This window comes from Thamnophis elegans, chromosome 10, assembly GCF_009769535.1.
Source record: "Thamnophis elegans isolate rThaEle1 chromosome 10, rThaEle1.pri, whole genome shotgun sequence".
NCBI lineage: Eukaryota > Metazoa > Chordata > Lepidosauria > Squamata > Colubridae > Thamnophis > Thamnophis elegans.
In genome coordinates this window covers 33,319,259-33,337,041 of record NC_045550.1, presented here as the reverse complement: position 1 = coordinate 33,337,041, position 17,783 = coordinate 33,319,259, and the positions used below count along the sequence as shown (strand labels likewise).

Genomic DNA, 17,783 nt, shown 5'->3' with positions numbered 1-17,783 from the left:
GCACAGCACTGAAAAAGCCATGATATGCATAGAGGTGGGAGGGAAAGGTGTGGCCAGGAGGACTAGAGCAGGGAGGAGCAGCATACGCAGTAAAATTCCACTCATGCATTAAAAATACCCTCCCGTTTCCCTGTTTCATAGTTGATAAAGTGCCAAGTTATTTTAAAACAGTCAAACTGGTATGTTCAGATGATACATCTGAGGCATCCGGTTGTCTCAATATTATTTTCTGGTACATCAGACTTGTCCTACCCAGCTAGCCTGAAAAACTGGGTTTACTGGAATAAATCCATACAGATTAAAGGGGGCTAATCCAGCTGTATTGACCCAGTGTTCAGTTCCCACTCAATCACAAAGCTCATCACAACAGTAGTCACCATCTCAATAGACTTTGTGGTAAAGGAAAATCGTATACATCAACTTAACTCCTGGGTTATGGGTTATGGACTAATGAAATATAAACAGGCTATCAAAGTAATACTGCCAAGGGTAATTCTCCTATGATTGTGCAATGATTGTGGTGGTCACCCACACCTTAGCGGCCTCACATTTGGACTGTTGCAATATGTTCTGCTTGCAGCTGTCCTCGAAGTTGCAGTTGATCCAGAAGGTAGTAAAGCAGGTAGTTATGGACACAGCTTGTTACACCCATGTGACACAATTACTCAGCAAGCTGCACTGGCTCCCAGTAGGCTTCTGGGTGAAATTCAAGCTGCCAGTTAAAGTCCTACATGACATGGGGCTGGATTATTTGTGGGACACCTTCTCCGAAGACCATCTATCCACCACACACACTTCCATAGGGATCACACATTTTCTACCATTATCTCGGTTAAACTTTGCCCTCTTATTGCACCTTTTTGATGGATGTCCCTGTGCTCTTTAATGGTTTCACTCTGCGGCCCTGATACACAATAGTCACCCCAAATTTGTTTGCTGTTTTATAAGCATTCAAAACCTAGTTCCCTCCCTCCCCCCAGCCATTAGAGTCCAGTTGAATGGAATCCCCTTTTGGTTGTTTTAATTATTGTGTTCAGTTGCCATTTGATATTTTATATGTTGGGTTGATTTTTTTAAAAATGTTGAGCAACTATGGGGTTTTTTTTTTCCTGTTTACTATTTGGTTTTTGTTGCATGTCACCCAGTCTCCATTGTTTGAGTTGGACGCCCTATAAAAACATTGAATAAATAAATTAATAAAATGAATCATTGAACAAATCAACTCAGAACTTTCACTGGAATTACAACTAACAGGCCTAAATTATCCTGTGTTACACATATTGTTCAAAGAGCAAATTCTCTGGGGAAGGTACTAATGTTGGGAAAGATGAAAGGAGGAAGGAGAAGAGGCTGATCAACAGCAAGGTGAATGGGCTCAGTTACAGTAACAAAAAGTGCACTTCTGAAGATCAGAAAGATCAAGATAGGGGCCAGACCATCCTAGACAAAATGTATGTGCTTGCTAGAAGTCAACAACGTAATAGCACATAATCAATTGCTTGTTACAACATATATCAATGTAAAAAACCCTCAAAGATACCAAACAAAATTAAATATACTAAATTTTAAAAAGTTATGTAAAAAGATCACAAGAGAAACAAGTGTTTCAGTTCTGAGAAAACAAGTCTAAGATTGCATTATATCACATTGTCTTCAAGAATGTTATACACTAGTGATTTTACATAATGTACTTTAAATGTTTCTTTTTATGTTTTGCTTTACATTTAATTCAATTTTTTTTTTAAGAATACAGCCTCATAACATTGCTTTTGATTTTTAAAAAATTGCTTAAGGGCCAGACCTTGATGTATTTACTGTATTTTTTTAAAAGGGAAATATCAAGAAAAGGAAATATTGTCTATACGGCAATTGATTCCTTAGAGCAGCCTTTTCCAATCTGCTATCTTTCAGGTAAATTGGACTTCAGCTCCCAACAGCTATTGCTTATGCTAATAAGACTTATGGAAATTATGGCTCAATAGGAAACATATGGACCCACACATGCTGCCTAAAAAACACTTTTTTAATGAATGCAATGCTGAAGGTACACTGATTTAATATTATGTTGAAAGCCACTTCACAAATACTGCTAATAAATTCTTCACGAATTGTCTACACATTTAATTATCCCCATCATAAATATGGAAATAAAATGCAGTATGATTAATCAAACCTATTTCCTAGAATATCCTGCATAACTATGATGCATTAATAAGGACATGAGATTAATGTTGCACCCAAAAATGACTGTTTTTTTAAAAAAAAGATTCAATCGCTAAAGTTTTCCGCCTAAATATACTGTCGTGTAGAATAGTAAAAGGTGGTGTCGAAAGTTCTGTGGATGTGATTCTTGCTTCAGATTGTCTTCTAGATAACGTCCAAATTGTCCTGTGAACAGAATATCTCCTGTTCTCTTTGCAGCCTGACCTAGGAAACAGTTCGGTTTGCCGCGTCTCTTTGTCACCGTGGCAACTCCGGGGTGCATTCTATTTCTATGACAACATGAGGGACTCGGCGTTCTCATTGCCTTAGCAACTTGAGCCAGTCTCTTACACACTCCTCCGTTCTAAAGGTAGCGAAGAAGGATCAACAGTCCACTGACACCGGATTAGTTGGGATACCAATATGCATGCACTTCTCTTGTTCTGCATGTAGCGGGAAGTCTTGCTAGGCTAAGCGTTGGTTTCCCTCTTCGGGCCCGGCCCGGTTTTGAGCGATGAGCGAGGGAAATGTGGAGAAGCCAAGTTTAAGGTTGGAAGCCGCAATCCAGGTTAGTGAAAGAGCAGCTTTTTAATACCTCCCGTGAAACCCCTTGCACCGGAGACAATTCTTTGTGTGTCAATCACGCTTGGCCAAATAAAGTATTCTAATTGATTAAATTTCAAAGTAAATGGGACTAAGCTCACCCACTCCTACTCTCAATATTCCACTTCCTAAGGAACACCTGCGGGAGGGGAGGAGAAGGAAGGGAATACATGAAGGCATAATTCAGATGTTCAGCTTGGGTAGTGAAATAAGGGGGGTGGGAGGTTAGTGTGCTCCCCTGCAGTTTTTTTTTCCTGGACAAAATACTGCTGATGGAATGCTAAGTTTGCTTTTTTTAATAAAAAGACTGTAATAACTTTTAATGATTTTAATGACTTTATTCTATAAGTTTCAGTTTAGCTGGTCCCTTGATGCAAGTGCCAGTGTAATAATTAGAATATGACCTAGGAGTCAATAATTCCAAATTCTACTCTCTCAGTCTCAACGTTTGTTGGAGGGTAATGAGCCTGCAATATCTTTTTCCCCGTTATTGTGAGAATAATGTAAGTGAAGGACCATATACATATTAATGTCGAGGACTTGGAAAAGGGAAGTAGGACTGTGTTTCTTAAGTAATTTCAAATTAAAGGGAGAAGCTGTATGAATAAGATTAATTTCTCATGCTTTTTCTATATGGAACATTTATAAGAAAAGTTGATGTCATGGCCAAATTAAATTGGAATGCAGGAAGTTGTGTCAAGTATTACAATAGATAGTTAATAGAAACCATGAGGCCAGTGTTTCTCAACCTTGGGACTTTAAGTCCTGTGGACCTCAACTCCCAGAATCCCCCAGCCAGCGTAGGGGAATTCTGGGGGAATTTGGGAGTTGAAGTCCACAGGACTTAAAGTCCCAAGGTTGAGAAACACTGCATGAGGCCATACTTAGCAAAGATTCTGCTGGGTAAGCATCTTAACGTAGAAGTAGTTAGTTATTTGTAGTTTTGTATATTGTAAACAAAATTATTGTAGTTTGTCACTTGATTTATGGAAAAAGGGCTAAAGTTTTTTTTAGGTTAGTAGGCTTTATAAACCACTCAATTTTGTTAGTCAATAAAGCATAATTAAGTAATTAACCATAGGTTAACATATTATGTGAATACATTCTTATGCCTACTATTAGATCCAGAGTCAGCCATATCAATGTTATTTATCTTCAAACTATTGTAATCTAAGAGCACTTGATATTATTATATAGTCATAAGCTTTGTCAAATGTTGCATGCCCTGATGTTTAAAAATATAATAGGTAACATCAGTAACAATTAGTATTTTTTTTTCTTACATGGAGTAAAGTTGCCTTGGATCTTATGGAGTTGTCAATATTTTAAATACGCTAGAGGGCAGGTAAGATTTAAGGATTGCGATTAAGAACAAAAGAGTAGCGAGTGCAAGAAAATTGCTTTCCAAGTAACCAAACAATTAACAGCAGCATTCTTTTATGCAAGTTTACTCAGGAAGCACATTGTGTAAATGGGACTCATTCCCAATCATGTATAGAAACTATTGCAACTCGGGGGTGCAATTTCATAGTGCTTTAAATTGCAATGATTTTTATTGAACTTAACTAGACTTCTCAGTGAACATCCATAGAATTCAGATGCATATAATTCAAACTTCTCATTCACTGCGTACAGTTCCATTGGGAATATAAAATTAGATCACCACAGAGGAAACCAAACACATATCCTCTCCTAGAATAATTTGCAAAAACAAATAATAACCTTGGAGTGTACATTCTAATTTAGCAGTATTCAAAAATTGTTTAGAAAGGCAGATTCTTCACACATATTCCACTTTAAATAATTGCAAATAAGTTGCAAGTCTCTCTCTGTATATTGTTCAGAATAAACATATATAGGCTAGATCTGCTTAACTAGTATTCAGACTCCACCATTATATTGTACAACCTAGGAACTGTTAATAAGCCAGCATTTTCAATAGAAATAACATAAGCAAGCTTTAGTTAATTGTGAAGGACTCCAAAGGAGCCAATTCTTAAATAAAGTACTTAAATTAGATTGCTCTTTGAAAAAGGGGACAAGAAATCTTTGAAATATAATTGAGTATTCTGCTATACGTGTAATACAGGTAGTCTTCAACTTACAACAGTTCACTTAGTGAGTGTTCAAGTTACAACGGCATTGGAAATGTGACTTTTGACAGTTTTTCACACTTAATGACGATTATTGCATCTCCATGGTCATGTGATTTACATTTGGATGCTTGACAACTGACTAATATTATGACAGTTGCAATGTCCCGGGATCACATGATTCCCTTTGCAACCTTCTACAAGCAAAGTCACTAGGGAAATTCAGACTCACTTAACAACCATGTTACTAATTTAACATCTCCAATGATTCACTTAACAAATGGGGCAGAAAAGTCAGAAGATGGGGCAAAACTCACCTAACAAATTTCTCACTTAGCAACATAAATTTGAGGCTCAATTGTGGTTATAAGTTGAGGACAACCTGTACAACTGTTTAACATAACATCCAGTTATGATCCTATCAAAAAGGGTACTTTCCAGAGTAGAGCATAAAACCTTTTGCGCCGTAATTAGTTTTTCTATCCTAATTGAAATGTAATACATTTGATATTAATGATGTGATCACAGTTATTACTAATCTATGTTGGTCATAGAAAATAAATGTCAGCTTTCTACTGTACTAATATACAAACTACAATAGTATTCTAGCTATTTAGCATGTTGTATTAACCCAACTGCCAACATAGCAGTTCAAAAGCACATAAAATGCAAGTAGAAAAATAGGGACCACTTTAGTGGGAAGGTAACAGCATTCCGTGCGCCTTCGGTGTTTAGTCATGCTGGCCACATGACCATGGAGATATCTTCGGACAGCACTGGCTCTTTGGTTTTGAAATGGAGATGAGCACTGCCTCCTAGAGTCGGGAACGACTAGCACATATGTGCGAGGGGAACCTTTACCTTTATGAACCCAACCAAGAATATTGTTCAGTGTAACTAATAGAATACCGTTTTTTTTCGGAGTATAAGATGCACCTTTTTTCTCTCAGAAAAGAGGCTGAAAATCTGGGTGCATCTTATACACTGAGTACAGCATTTTTTTGCCTCCTGAAACCCCGCCCCCTTCACCAAAATGGCCATGCATAGCCTTTAAAAGGCTTTCAGAGTGCTCCTGGGGGCTAGGGAGGGCAAATATGAGCGAAAAATGGGCCATTTTTTTCCTCAACTTTGCCCCCCCCCCAGCCCCCAGGAGCACTCTACAAGCCTCCTAAATTCATGTCCTATTTTGAAAGGGGGGGCATTTTCATGAAAAATGGGCCGTTTGGGAGATCTGCAGAGTGCAAAAACTTTTTTTTTTAATTTGCCTCTTCAAAATCTTGGTGCGTCTTATACTCCGAAAATACAGTAATTAATTTTATAAGCTATGACTAAGTGAACATTGGTAAGTATGTCATGGAACATCACTTCCAAGTTACACAAGGATTATATTTGTGTGATACTTATTGGTGGGTAGCTCTTTCTTTCACTTTTTGTGAATGAACAGTGTGTGTTACTTCGACCTGATTTATTTTTTCTATAGTTGCCCCATTTGTTGCCAGCCTTTCCCCTATTGCAAAGAGTGCAGCTCTCTCCATAGTCCCTTTTCAGAGGCTCCGTGATACAGCTGTAACTCATTACCAAACTAATTTTTTTTTAATCTGTGCCTTTGCTGATAGGCAACTTGACTGTTACAGTTATACAACTGGCATTTTGCAAATCTCGCATTTTTATATTCAAGCACAGCATCTGTTATGTTCAAAAGCAGAAAGGCTAAAATGATTTAGAATGAACCGTACAAGTTGCTAAAGGGAGATGATTCCCTTACAAAACTATGTATTCCTCGGGGTTCTTTTTCCTGCAAATTTTACAACGTTAGCTATCATGTGCATTATGTTGCTAGTCCAATGTTTCTCAATCTCAGCAACTTTAAGATGTAGGACTTCAACCTCCCAGAATTCCCCAGGTTGTGGGATTTGAAGTCCACACATCTTAAAGTTGCTGAGACTGAAAAACGCTGGGTATTGTAGTATTTAATTAGAATATAACCTTTGGGTTGTTTCTTTACAGTTATCTTTCTTTTACTCGTATTTGAGAAAGGTAAGAGATTAAATAAGATGTTCAATCTGTCCCTATCTCATACCAAGAATGACACCCAGAAAATATACATTGATTTTACAGATGGGTATATAATTACAATTCTTTTTCATGATAGGACAGTATGTAGATAATACATCTATGACTACACATGTGCATGCAAACACAATGAGTACATTCCTATACAACATGCTTCTAAGTTTCTCAGGGATAGTATTATGTCGACCTATTGAAACAAGTGAAATCTCCAAAATATAGCAGAGATCAGATCTGGATAACACACTACCACCTAGTTTGAGTCCAAATTTGCATTATAGCAAAATAAACTATATGACAGAGAATTCTAGTATCTAGGTGTGTCTGAGCAAGACATCAATGAACTGTTGATTTGCATATATCAAATCAGAGGTCGTATTCTACCGGTTTGGACCAGTAGGCCAAACTGGTAGCGGAAATCACAGGTGGCTCCATCCACCCACCTTGTCTCTACAGCATCCCATTTAGGGGATCTCATTTTTTTGTCAAAGCGCATGCGCAGAAGGCTGTGCAAGTGGTCACATTTGCGAACCTCTAAACACAAACAAAATCACTTCCCCCCACATTCCAATTGTTAATAAATTACCCCAGGCATTCAGTAATCATAAGAGTAGAATAATGGCTATGTTTGTATGCTAGTTAGCAGAAGAAGCATTCTTTGTCAGATATTGATTTCTGACGTGCTTGGGATTCAATGTATTAAACTACATTCAGTGAACACCCTGGTTGCTATATTATTTCTGTCACACTGCATACAGAAAGGCTTCCCTAACACTTCTCTTCTGATTTTTAGATTCTCATTTTTTAATCTTTTATACTGTATATGTCTCAGATATACAGTATGTGCCTTTTACATTTTACACTTTTAGTTTTTTACTTATTTTTCTTCCTATAATTGTCTGTACCTCAATCCCTTAGATGACCTAGGATAATAAGACCCAGTTTGATTTGTTACCTTTATCATTTTAACGCAGGTAATAGAAATCCAAGAAATTGAGAGATCGTTAGAGACAAAATTCAGAATTACATAAGCACATAAAGCACATTGCCACCAGCCTCCTGATCTTCTTTTCTTTTTTTAATTTCCAGGAGAGACTTTAAATACAGAAGTGGTTTGGTACCTGTACTGTATTTTATTAATTACCCAAATATTCTTACCCTATCACACAGTAGAGCTGAACCAATGAAGTATCATTGTTACAGCATCATTACACAGAGAGATACCTTGTCAACAAGATGAGAAATGTTTCTATTTACTGTAATCTGCTTAAATACCAAATCTCATCGTACTTACAAGAGAGTCATAAATTGCTAGCATCTCCTGGGATAAATTAAACTCTTCCTCGTACTTGTCCTGAACCTTAAGGCAATAACACACCAGGGAATAATATATTTCAAATAGCAACAATATTGCTATTTGACCAAAAATGCACTCTCTGAAATTTTATAGATAATATAAGGTCGGGAGCACGATTTTCAGTAGTGGTATGTTGATATAATTCTTGATGGAATACAACAGGGAGAAGAATCCCAAATGCCAGGAACATTATTTCATTAGAGTACAACATGTTATAGAAATGAAATCCTTTTCAAAAGCAAAAAAAAAACAAAAACCCAGCACCGAAGAAACATTAGTATATAAAGCATTTACAATATTGCATATAATTTATATCTAGACAATATATGCCTTACTAATTCAGTTTATGTAAAATAAGATGGCCTCATGTTTAATATAATTGAATGTATTTCTTTAAAACAGTGTTCTTATCTGTATTTGTTTAGCTTAATTACCACAGATAAGAATGTTGCTATAATAAATACCAAGTGAATATCAACAAGGAACATGACATTCTTTAGTATATTACATGTGTTTTGCATAGATAAAAAGTAAAAAATAAAGGATTCCTATAAAGACAAACAAAGCACAGTAATTATTTAACTTTGTAAAAATTTATAAATTGGTCAACAGGCATAGTGTGTAAAGCTAAGTTAGTTCAAAACAACTCATGATTTACAAAAAAAAAATGTGAACTGAAGGGGCAAAATACTTAAAGGAAAAGATGACTTTAAAATCAGAGGTAGATTCTGAATGTCTTCATCTGGTCCCTTACACTATTCTGTGGTAAAATCCATTTGCATTTTTTTTAGTAAATAGTCTCAGTTTTCCTTCAAAAATGTTTTTAAAGTCAAAGTACAAATGTGTAATATTTTGTCTAAAAACATTTCTCTAAAGGAACTCCTGTTTGGCACTGCCAAAATGTTCTTTTGTATGATCATTAAAAGTTTAATAGTTGCTATTAAATAGGTACTATATGCATACACAACACAAGGAGATAACTGTAAGGAAGTCGTTTGCCCTTTGTGCTTTCTGTTTTTTTTAAAATAATAATCTGAATGTGTCAGGTATTCTCTGGAATTCTCTCATCTAACTAGTCCTGACTCCACAAAAGACTTATTCTGAAATACCCCTAACTACGGCATAAGCATGCCCTACTAGCCTTTTTGTATATGACATATTCATGAGGCTTCCCTTCTTTCATCCATAGCTATAGCAAAGTCTTTAATATTCCAAGTTTAAAGTAATATTGTTACTGTGGTTAAGTTTAGGATGCTTCATCAACATGATGATAAATGGCTGGGGTCCAAATGCCCAGATCTTGTGCAATGCCTAAACTCATTCTTGTCATTGAGTTTAGACAAGCTGAATGCATACTAAACTGAGAGGGTAAAGCTGAACTATGATGCTGGCTCTACTCCCAGACTTGCAAAGTTCCCCATCCCCACCTCTTGCTAGCCATATATTATAGGTTGCTAACTGAGAAGAGTAAGACTATGCAACTAAATTCCCATGAATCCTGGAGTCAGGTTGTGCAGTACTCCAGCAACCATAGAACCTATAGAGAGAGAGAGAGACCTTCATGCTATATTCATAGTATGGAGGAGTGTTCCCAAGTAATCCATTTTCCATCAATGGCTGACTAAAATCAACATGTTTTTCAGCTGGCTTTGATGTTGAGTGTATTCAGACCCTAGAAGATACAGTACTGCACCCAGAGCAAGCAGAGATGACAAAGCATTGACTGTGCGAGGGGAAGGAGAAAAGGCTGCACCTGTAACATCCCAGCCAGAATTCGACAGATTGTTACAGAAAGTTTATCTGATCCATCAGGTACTGCCTTAAATTTGACATCCCTTTAACAGTTAATGTGTGTGGATTTAAAAGCAGGGAAATGGCACCAAGACAGAAACTCATAAATTGATATTAGGAGTGGATTGACTTCCTAACCAGATGTGTATTGGATGTGTTTCTCCAGTATCTCCCAGAATCTCCTTCACAAAGAATGTAAAAAGAGCTAGTCATCTATTCTTTCCAGTAAAATGTTTAATTTCTTCTGGTTCCCGGCAGAGTATCAATTAGGTGGCTTGGAAAAGTGACTGGATCCATTTCTCGCTGTCATTCCCAATCACTCCTTAAACGAGCATAAGCCATTTCTATAATAGCCTACAATGATCCTGATTTCACCAAGAGATGAGTAGCAGTTCTTCCACGACCAATGAGGGAATGTAGAAATTGGCGAACATTACATCTCAGGTCTATTGTGGAAAGGACAAAACCCATGTTGATGCTCAGTACCCATCACATATTTTATAGTCATTAGCAAAATAGTTTTAGTGCACAACTACTTCTCATTTGTTTTTTTACAGGAAGGCTAAAGGAGTTGTGATAAGAGGTTCTATGAAACTGGAAACAGCAAACTCTTTCAGGGGCTCTTTCAAGAAGAATGTGTATTCAAAATAAGCAAGTCTTCATATACCATAAACCTGAAGGCTGGGTTGATATTTTTTTTCCAGGCTTAGTTTTCCTTAGGTTCTCAATTTTGCAAATTTCAGAAACTATGTGAAAATGTCTATGAACATTTAACATCATTTCATGTGCATTTCTCTGTAGGTATGCATCCTTGTGAACATCTTTTCTACTATATTCACTTTCAAATTATTCTATATTCAAATTGTTCTATGAATTGAGGTTCCTTTGATGTAGTCTGTCTAATCAAGTTGTCAGCGTTCCAAATATCATGCAGAATTAAATCAGAGTCAAAGGCAAAACTATGCTTAAAGTTCCAATTTAATAAGGCAGGCATGTTGGCATCGTGTTATGGGATTCCAACTCTGGAAGTTACATCGGAATCCCACCCAGTTAAAAGTTCATGATCTTGCTCCCACACCCACAGTCCATCACATGGGCCAATCTTCTTCTTCCACACTAGCACCTACGCCCAACTGCTTCCGATCAGGTGCAAAGGTTTGGGAGACAAAAGATGACCTTGAGCTTCTAGGAAGGAATTTCTTATTTTGAAAACAACACATTCTACCCCTTGCTAAATCCCTCCCTTAATGAGAGTGTGGCAGGCCAAAGATTCTTAAAGGAACCGCTGCAGGCCTGACGCAAGTTCTGATACAACAATTTATCATCCATCTATTTATGTCAAATATTAGCTAAATCCAAAATGCCAACTTATTCTTTTTGATGTTAAGCACCGGTGTTCTAATCTATTTATTGTTGAAATTACATTGCTAAGAGAATTATCCGTGTTCCTGCTTCCTAAAAACAAGAGTATGTGGTATCTGTGTACATGCATGAAGCCAAACCTCCAGCTAAAATAACAATATTGCATTGATTTCAAGCCACTAGTTGATTGACTTGCCATAATCTATTGATTAATGTTTCCAGGTTTATCAAAAACAGACATTCCAACCAATGCAAGAAGAAAACTACTTATTGCAGAAGGAACTTTCTCGCCTTGAGGACCTGTTGGCACACACTCGTGCAGAGAAGGATGAGTTGGCTAGCAAATATCAAGCTGTTAGTGAAAGGGTAAGAATTACGTAAATTAATGAACACATTTTTGAATAAAGGTCTATTGAAAGAAGTGGGAACCTACATTGAAGTAATTATAAGTGTTTACTGGTTGTGAACATATTTCATGTATAACACAGAGAGAGGGAGGGAGATGCAAATGAAGGAATGTGCAAAATATATTGTGTGTAGTATGTGTCAGTAGAAATTCTGCATTTCAACATTTATTTAAAGGAGACTGATTTGCTATGCCTGGTGGATTGATATGACTGCTAAATGAAAGTCTCATGAGTGGGGAGCTATAGTACTAAATGAGGTTAGTAATTTAAATAGTATTTAGATTTTAAGAAATCAGATATAGTCTGTAATGGTAGTGGTCATTTAATAACTAAGTTAGACCATTTGCAAGGTAGGTTACAGTATATATAGTAGGTTTGCCATATTTCTTCAGAACATATAAAATGGTGCAGGACAAGAAAATTCAAGTTTTATTTTAATAACCAGATGAATTATAGGAAACACAAGAATATTAAAGAACATATTTCTTTAAATTAATTTAGAGGAAAAAATAAACTGCTAATAAACTAGCACAGCAGCGTAAAGTCCTGAGGATTGAATACTCTTTATATTTGCATTTGTTCTTGCTAACAGATTAACTCTGAATTTTTAAGCATTTGCATTAATTGATATAATGGATGTGGCATATATTTATACAATTCTAAAACCATGTTTTCATTTGAATAATATCTTTGGCAGAGCTTCTCCATTTCCATGAATAAATATGTTCTTACAAGATACGGTGTTTTTAAGAGGAGCTAACTATTTTTCAAAAGTGTGTTTTGATCTTTTGAGATGGCATATGAAGCGTTCTCTCTGAGTGAATCTCCCATACTGGATAAGCCAAGCAAATTATTTTCAAGAAAAAAGTTATATCTATCCTTAAGTGGGCTTAACATAAATCGTTGTGTCATGATTGCAGAAATGAATAATTTCTTTATTTTCTTTCAAAACTGTTACATGTACTAATAGCCCCTAAAAGAGAGAGGGGGGGAGGGAGGGAGGGGAGAGAAAGAGAAAGAGAGAGAGAGAGAGAGAGAGAGAGAGAGAGAGAGAGACTTAATGTCATTTACCTATATACACAATGACACCCATTAACAAAATTCTGATGCTCCACTCTCCCATCAAACAATGCCACCATCTCAAGGATAACAATAATAATATAAATGCCAAGTATACAAGATGACATTATATTAATCACAATCCATTTTGAATACATAATGGAAAAAGGAGTCTTAAGAGTTAACAAGGTTAGCCCTATATGGAACAAAGCTATTTCAGAATTTAGTTGCTTCAGATACCACAAAGCCTCCTCCCAGAAGGCAACTATGAAAATCAGTCATAGAGAGGATGTCCCTGACAATACTATGGACCCTGGTCAAGCAGTGCTTATATGCCATGTCCTGGATAGAAGAAAGTTAACTTCCAATAATTTTTTCCACTGTCCTCACCACTCTCTGCACAGCATTTCTGTCCAAAGCATTAATACTTCTGAGCCAAACAGACTCAACAGGATATTTCCAATTGTCCCTCTATAGAAAGTAGTAAGGATAGGGAAGGAAGATGTGCCCTTTTCATGCACACAGAAAATAGTAGCTGTTGTGCCTACTTCACCAGTGTTTCACTATTGAGTAACAAAACTAACCTACTCATTAGCTGCACTTTCAGAAAGTTAATACTACTAACTACCTCCATAGTTGAATCATTAACATACAGAGGTGTATGCCTATGCCTGCCTTTCCTGAAATCGACAATGATCTTTTTTGTTTTTCCATCTTTTAGAGACAAGCTGTTTTTTCACCAAACTCTTTGCCTCATCATTGTCATCCCAAATGAGGCCCATCACTGTTGTATCATCCACATACTAGAATGGCAAAATAGCCATCTAGCATTCTACTGTAATGATAACCCTTTGACAGGAACAACTGAGTCTCACATTCTGCAGTGTAAATGTAGAGAGTCAATAGTTGCAAATTGACAGCCCCCTAGACATTGACAGCCCCCTAGACATGCAAGGGTAGATGAGATGTTAGTTCCATTTTTATATGCTGTTGCTTCTAACTATGCAACTGCACCTGGATATATGGAGTGTTTGAATATGATACTTTCCAAAGAAAATTTATTTTAGCAAAATTTTTGAAAGTCCTCCTGGAAACAGACCTGTAATTTATTGTCAGAAAAGTGGTAAACCATTTTTTTTTGACTCATGAAACTGGATCCTGACAGAAACCAACCCCTTTTTTGCTATTTTGCACCTGGAACCTTGTTCTGCCAATTGGATCACAGCAGGTATTTGTTTCTGTAGCTGCAGCAAGCACAACGAGCAGAGGAGGAAGGAAGTACAGCGTTCCTGCAGATGAGACAGCAGTTTAAATCGGATGAAAAAGCACATAAGCGTAAGATGCAAGCCTTCCAGGATGGGCAACAGCATCAGGCTCAGCTAGTACAGAAGATGCAAAACAAGGTGAGTGGTATTACTTCTGCCATTTGTGCCTATGACGATCCTTTTGATGGAGCTTATAAGGATAAAACGTATTGGGGCTTTGTGCTGTAGTTCTTGATTAATTTGGAAGGTCCTCTGTTGAACATTCAGAATACAGACTCCTAACAGGTCTGGCTTCCTTCCACTGCAGTGCTTGCTAGCATAGGAGCAACATTCATGACTATATTTGACATGCTGCTATTTTTTTCTAGTCCAGTTTATCATTGAGTAAGACAGGCAAGTCATCTGAATTATTCATCATGAAACTATATTTAATTTTGCAAGCCATCAGAAACCTTACTACAAGAGAGTTGAATCCGAATCTAGGATGAGTGATGGATTCAACAAAGGCAAACATATTGAAAGTTAATCTAAAGAGAACTTAGTCTAATTTGCATAAGGTTTTCCTTCTACAACAGGGATGTCAAACTCGCAGGCTGCGGCCCAGATGCATCATGAGCTGGCCATGCCCATACCCATTGTAGCGAAGGGGGGGAAAGTCATGATACATCACATGATGATGCAAGTTTGACACCCCTGTTCTAAACAATCAGAATTGAAGATGCTTCCTCATCTTTGCTTATAAATGTTCAGGTTGTATTTATTTATTTAGCATATGGCATCAGAGGTCATGCAATTACTGATATAAAAAGTGTCAACAAATATACTGTGTGTGTGTGTGTGTACTAATAATAATAAAATCACCATAATATGAAGTCACAGAATTGCAATGGGATAGATGTTATAATTATATTAGATGTTATAAAATATATAATATCTAAGGAACAAATGGTAACAAGTTAATTTTCTCATGAAATATAATAATAGTTAATAATAAGATAATATAATATTTCTTATTAGTTATTAATGAATGAGCTAATAATAATTAACTTGTTAGGCTGATGTGCCCTGTTATATTTACATTTATTATATTTATTTCTGGAAAATGTCTTCATTGTTTGCAAGTACATCTTCTGTCTCTTAAATGTCATTTCTCTAAAATTAGAGGATTCTGTTAAAAATCCTGCCTGATAGAGCTCCTGTACTTTACAGACTTAAGTTTTTGAACTGCCCTATCATAGATTCCACTCTTGATTACAGAAAAAATACTAAATATTTACTGCTTTATTACTTTTAGAAGCTTAAACCCAGTGCTTAAACAGTTTGCTTATTAATTTATATTTATTATATATATTTAATTCAATAATACATTTTTCATTGATCTATTCTTTGTGAAAGAGAATTAAAAACTGTAATCATTTAATAAAAGAAAACAAATAATAGAATTGTTATGATAATGAGAAAATTATTTCTCATTATGAACTGTTTAAATCAGCATTCCTCATGTTGGTGTAGGAGAAGGACAGGTAGAGCTTGGGGACAGAGTCAAGAGAGGAATTAGTCTGGAGTCATTAAGTTCGTACAGGTGGTCGAAGTCCAGCCCCTCTTGAATTCAGCTAACTCTTATCTAGCACCAATTTAGTGCTGACCTTTAGTTGACTAGATTCTTGTGTCACAAGAACAAGAAGTGTATAGAACAATAAATAAGCTTGAGTAACTATCGTCCAGTCTCCAACCTCCCCTTCGTTGGGAAGGTTGTTGAGAAAGTGGTGGCCTTTCAACTCCGACGGTCCTTGGATGAAACCGATTATCTGGACTCCTTTCAGTCCGGTTTCAGGCCTGGTTACAGCATGGAAACTGCTTTGATCGCGCTGATCGATGATCTCTGGCGAGCCAGGGATAGGGGTTGCTCCTCTATCCTTGCTTCTTGACCTCTCAGTGGCCTTCGATACCATCGACCATGGTATCCTTCTGCGACGGTTGCGGGAGGTGGGGGTGGGAGGCACCGTTCTCCGGTGGTTCTCCTCCTACCTCTCGGGCAGGTCGCAGTCGGTATTGGTCGGAGGTCAGAGATCACCCCTAGGCCCCTCAATTATGGGGTGCCGCAGGGCTCGGTCCTGTCCCCCCTCCTATTCAACATTACATGAAGCCGCTGGGTGAGATCATGCGACGGCATGGGATCAAGTACCACCAGTATGCGGACGATACGCAGCTGTATCTGTCCGCCCCGTGCCAACTCAGTGAAGCAGTGGAAGTGATGTGCCAGTGCTTGGAGGCTGTTAGGGTCTGGATGGGTACGAACAAGCTGGCACTCAATCCCGACAAGACTGAGTGGCTATTGATGCTCCCTCCCAAAGATGGTCCAGCTATTCCATCTCTTAGTCTGGGGGGGAAATTATACGCCCCTCAGAGTGGGTCCGCAATTTGGGCCTCCTGGATCTACAGCTGACACTAGAACATCATTTGTCAGCTGTGACCAGGGGGGCCTTTGCCCAGGTTCGCCTGGTGCACCAATTGCGACCCTATCTGGACCAGGAGGCCCTTCGGATAGTCACTCACGCCCTCGTGACCTCAAGACTGGACTACTTAATGCGCTCTACATGGGGCTGCCCTTGAAGAGTATTCGGATACTCCAGCTTGTCCAGAATGCAGCCGCGTGAGCGATCGTGGGTGCACCTCGGTACACCCACATTACACCTATCCTCCGCGAGCTGCACTGGCTGCCTATTGGTCTCCGGACACGCTTCAAGGTGCTAGTCTTACTTTTAAAGCCCTTCATGGTATCGGACCTGGGTACTTGAGAGACCGCCTCCTGCCGATTACCTCCCAAAGACCTATTAGATCCCACAGATTAGGCCTCCGAATTCCATCTGCCGGCAGTGTTGACTGGCAACTCCTCGGGGGAGGGCCTTCTCTGTAGTTGCTCCGGCCCTCTGGAACAATCTCCCTGTTGAGATCCGGACCCTTACCACCCTTCCGGCTTTCCGCAAAGCTACTAAGACCTGGCTGTTCCGGCAGGCCTGGGGCAGTTAAATCTTTCAGCCCCCGAGGTTACGGCTGTTGTGTGTTTTTAAACTGTTCGTCTTTTTATTTTTATTTTGTACCCCCCCTTCCCCTTTCTGATTGTTAGCCGCCCTGAGTCTCTCAGGAATAGGGCAGCATACAAACTGAATAAAATCTAAATCTAAATCTTAACTGAAACTTAACACATTGTCCTGATTCCTTGCTCCTGAAAGTCCCCTTCAGAATTTGAAGTACTCTTTAACCTGTAAACTATTCCAGTGGTTCTCAATCTGTGGTCCACTGACTCCTGAGGGGGCGCAATGTCATCACAGGGGTTCCGTAAAGACTTGAAGAAATGTTATGATTTTAATCATCCTCTGTGGCCACAAAAGATATTTAAAGGGGGTCTGTGGTGAAAAAAAGATTGAAAACCCATGAACTATGCTATTTCAGAAATTATGATAATGGAAATGTAATGTGTTTTATGGACACCAAGTTGAGGAAAGATGATTTAAATAAATAATTTGCCTATCTAATGGAATCTAGATAGATGTGTGCAAATAGTAGCTTTCAA

General features: G+C 37.9%; 1 protein-coding gene across 1 annotated transcript in view; it reads left to right on the top strand.

Moving 5' to 3' along the window:
• Window positions 1-2,716: 2,716 nt before the first annotated feature.
• The window catches only part of CROCC2 (ciliary rootlet coiled-coil, rootletin family member 2), a 101,166-nt gene continuing 86,099 nt past the window's right edge, over window positions 2,717-17,783 (top strand). Inside the window, 6 exon segments of the mRNA XM_032224820.1 lie at window positions 2,717-2,770; window positions 9,995-10,019; window positions 10,022-10,084; window positions 10,087-10,178; window positions 11,716-11,844; window positions 14,189-14,347. Coding sequence (XP_032080711.1) covers window positions 2,717-2,770; window positions 9,995-10,019; window positions 10,022-10,084; window positions 10,087-10,178; window positions 11,716-11,844; window positions 14,189-14,347 — 522 coding nt within the window.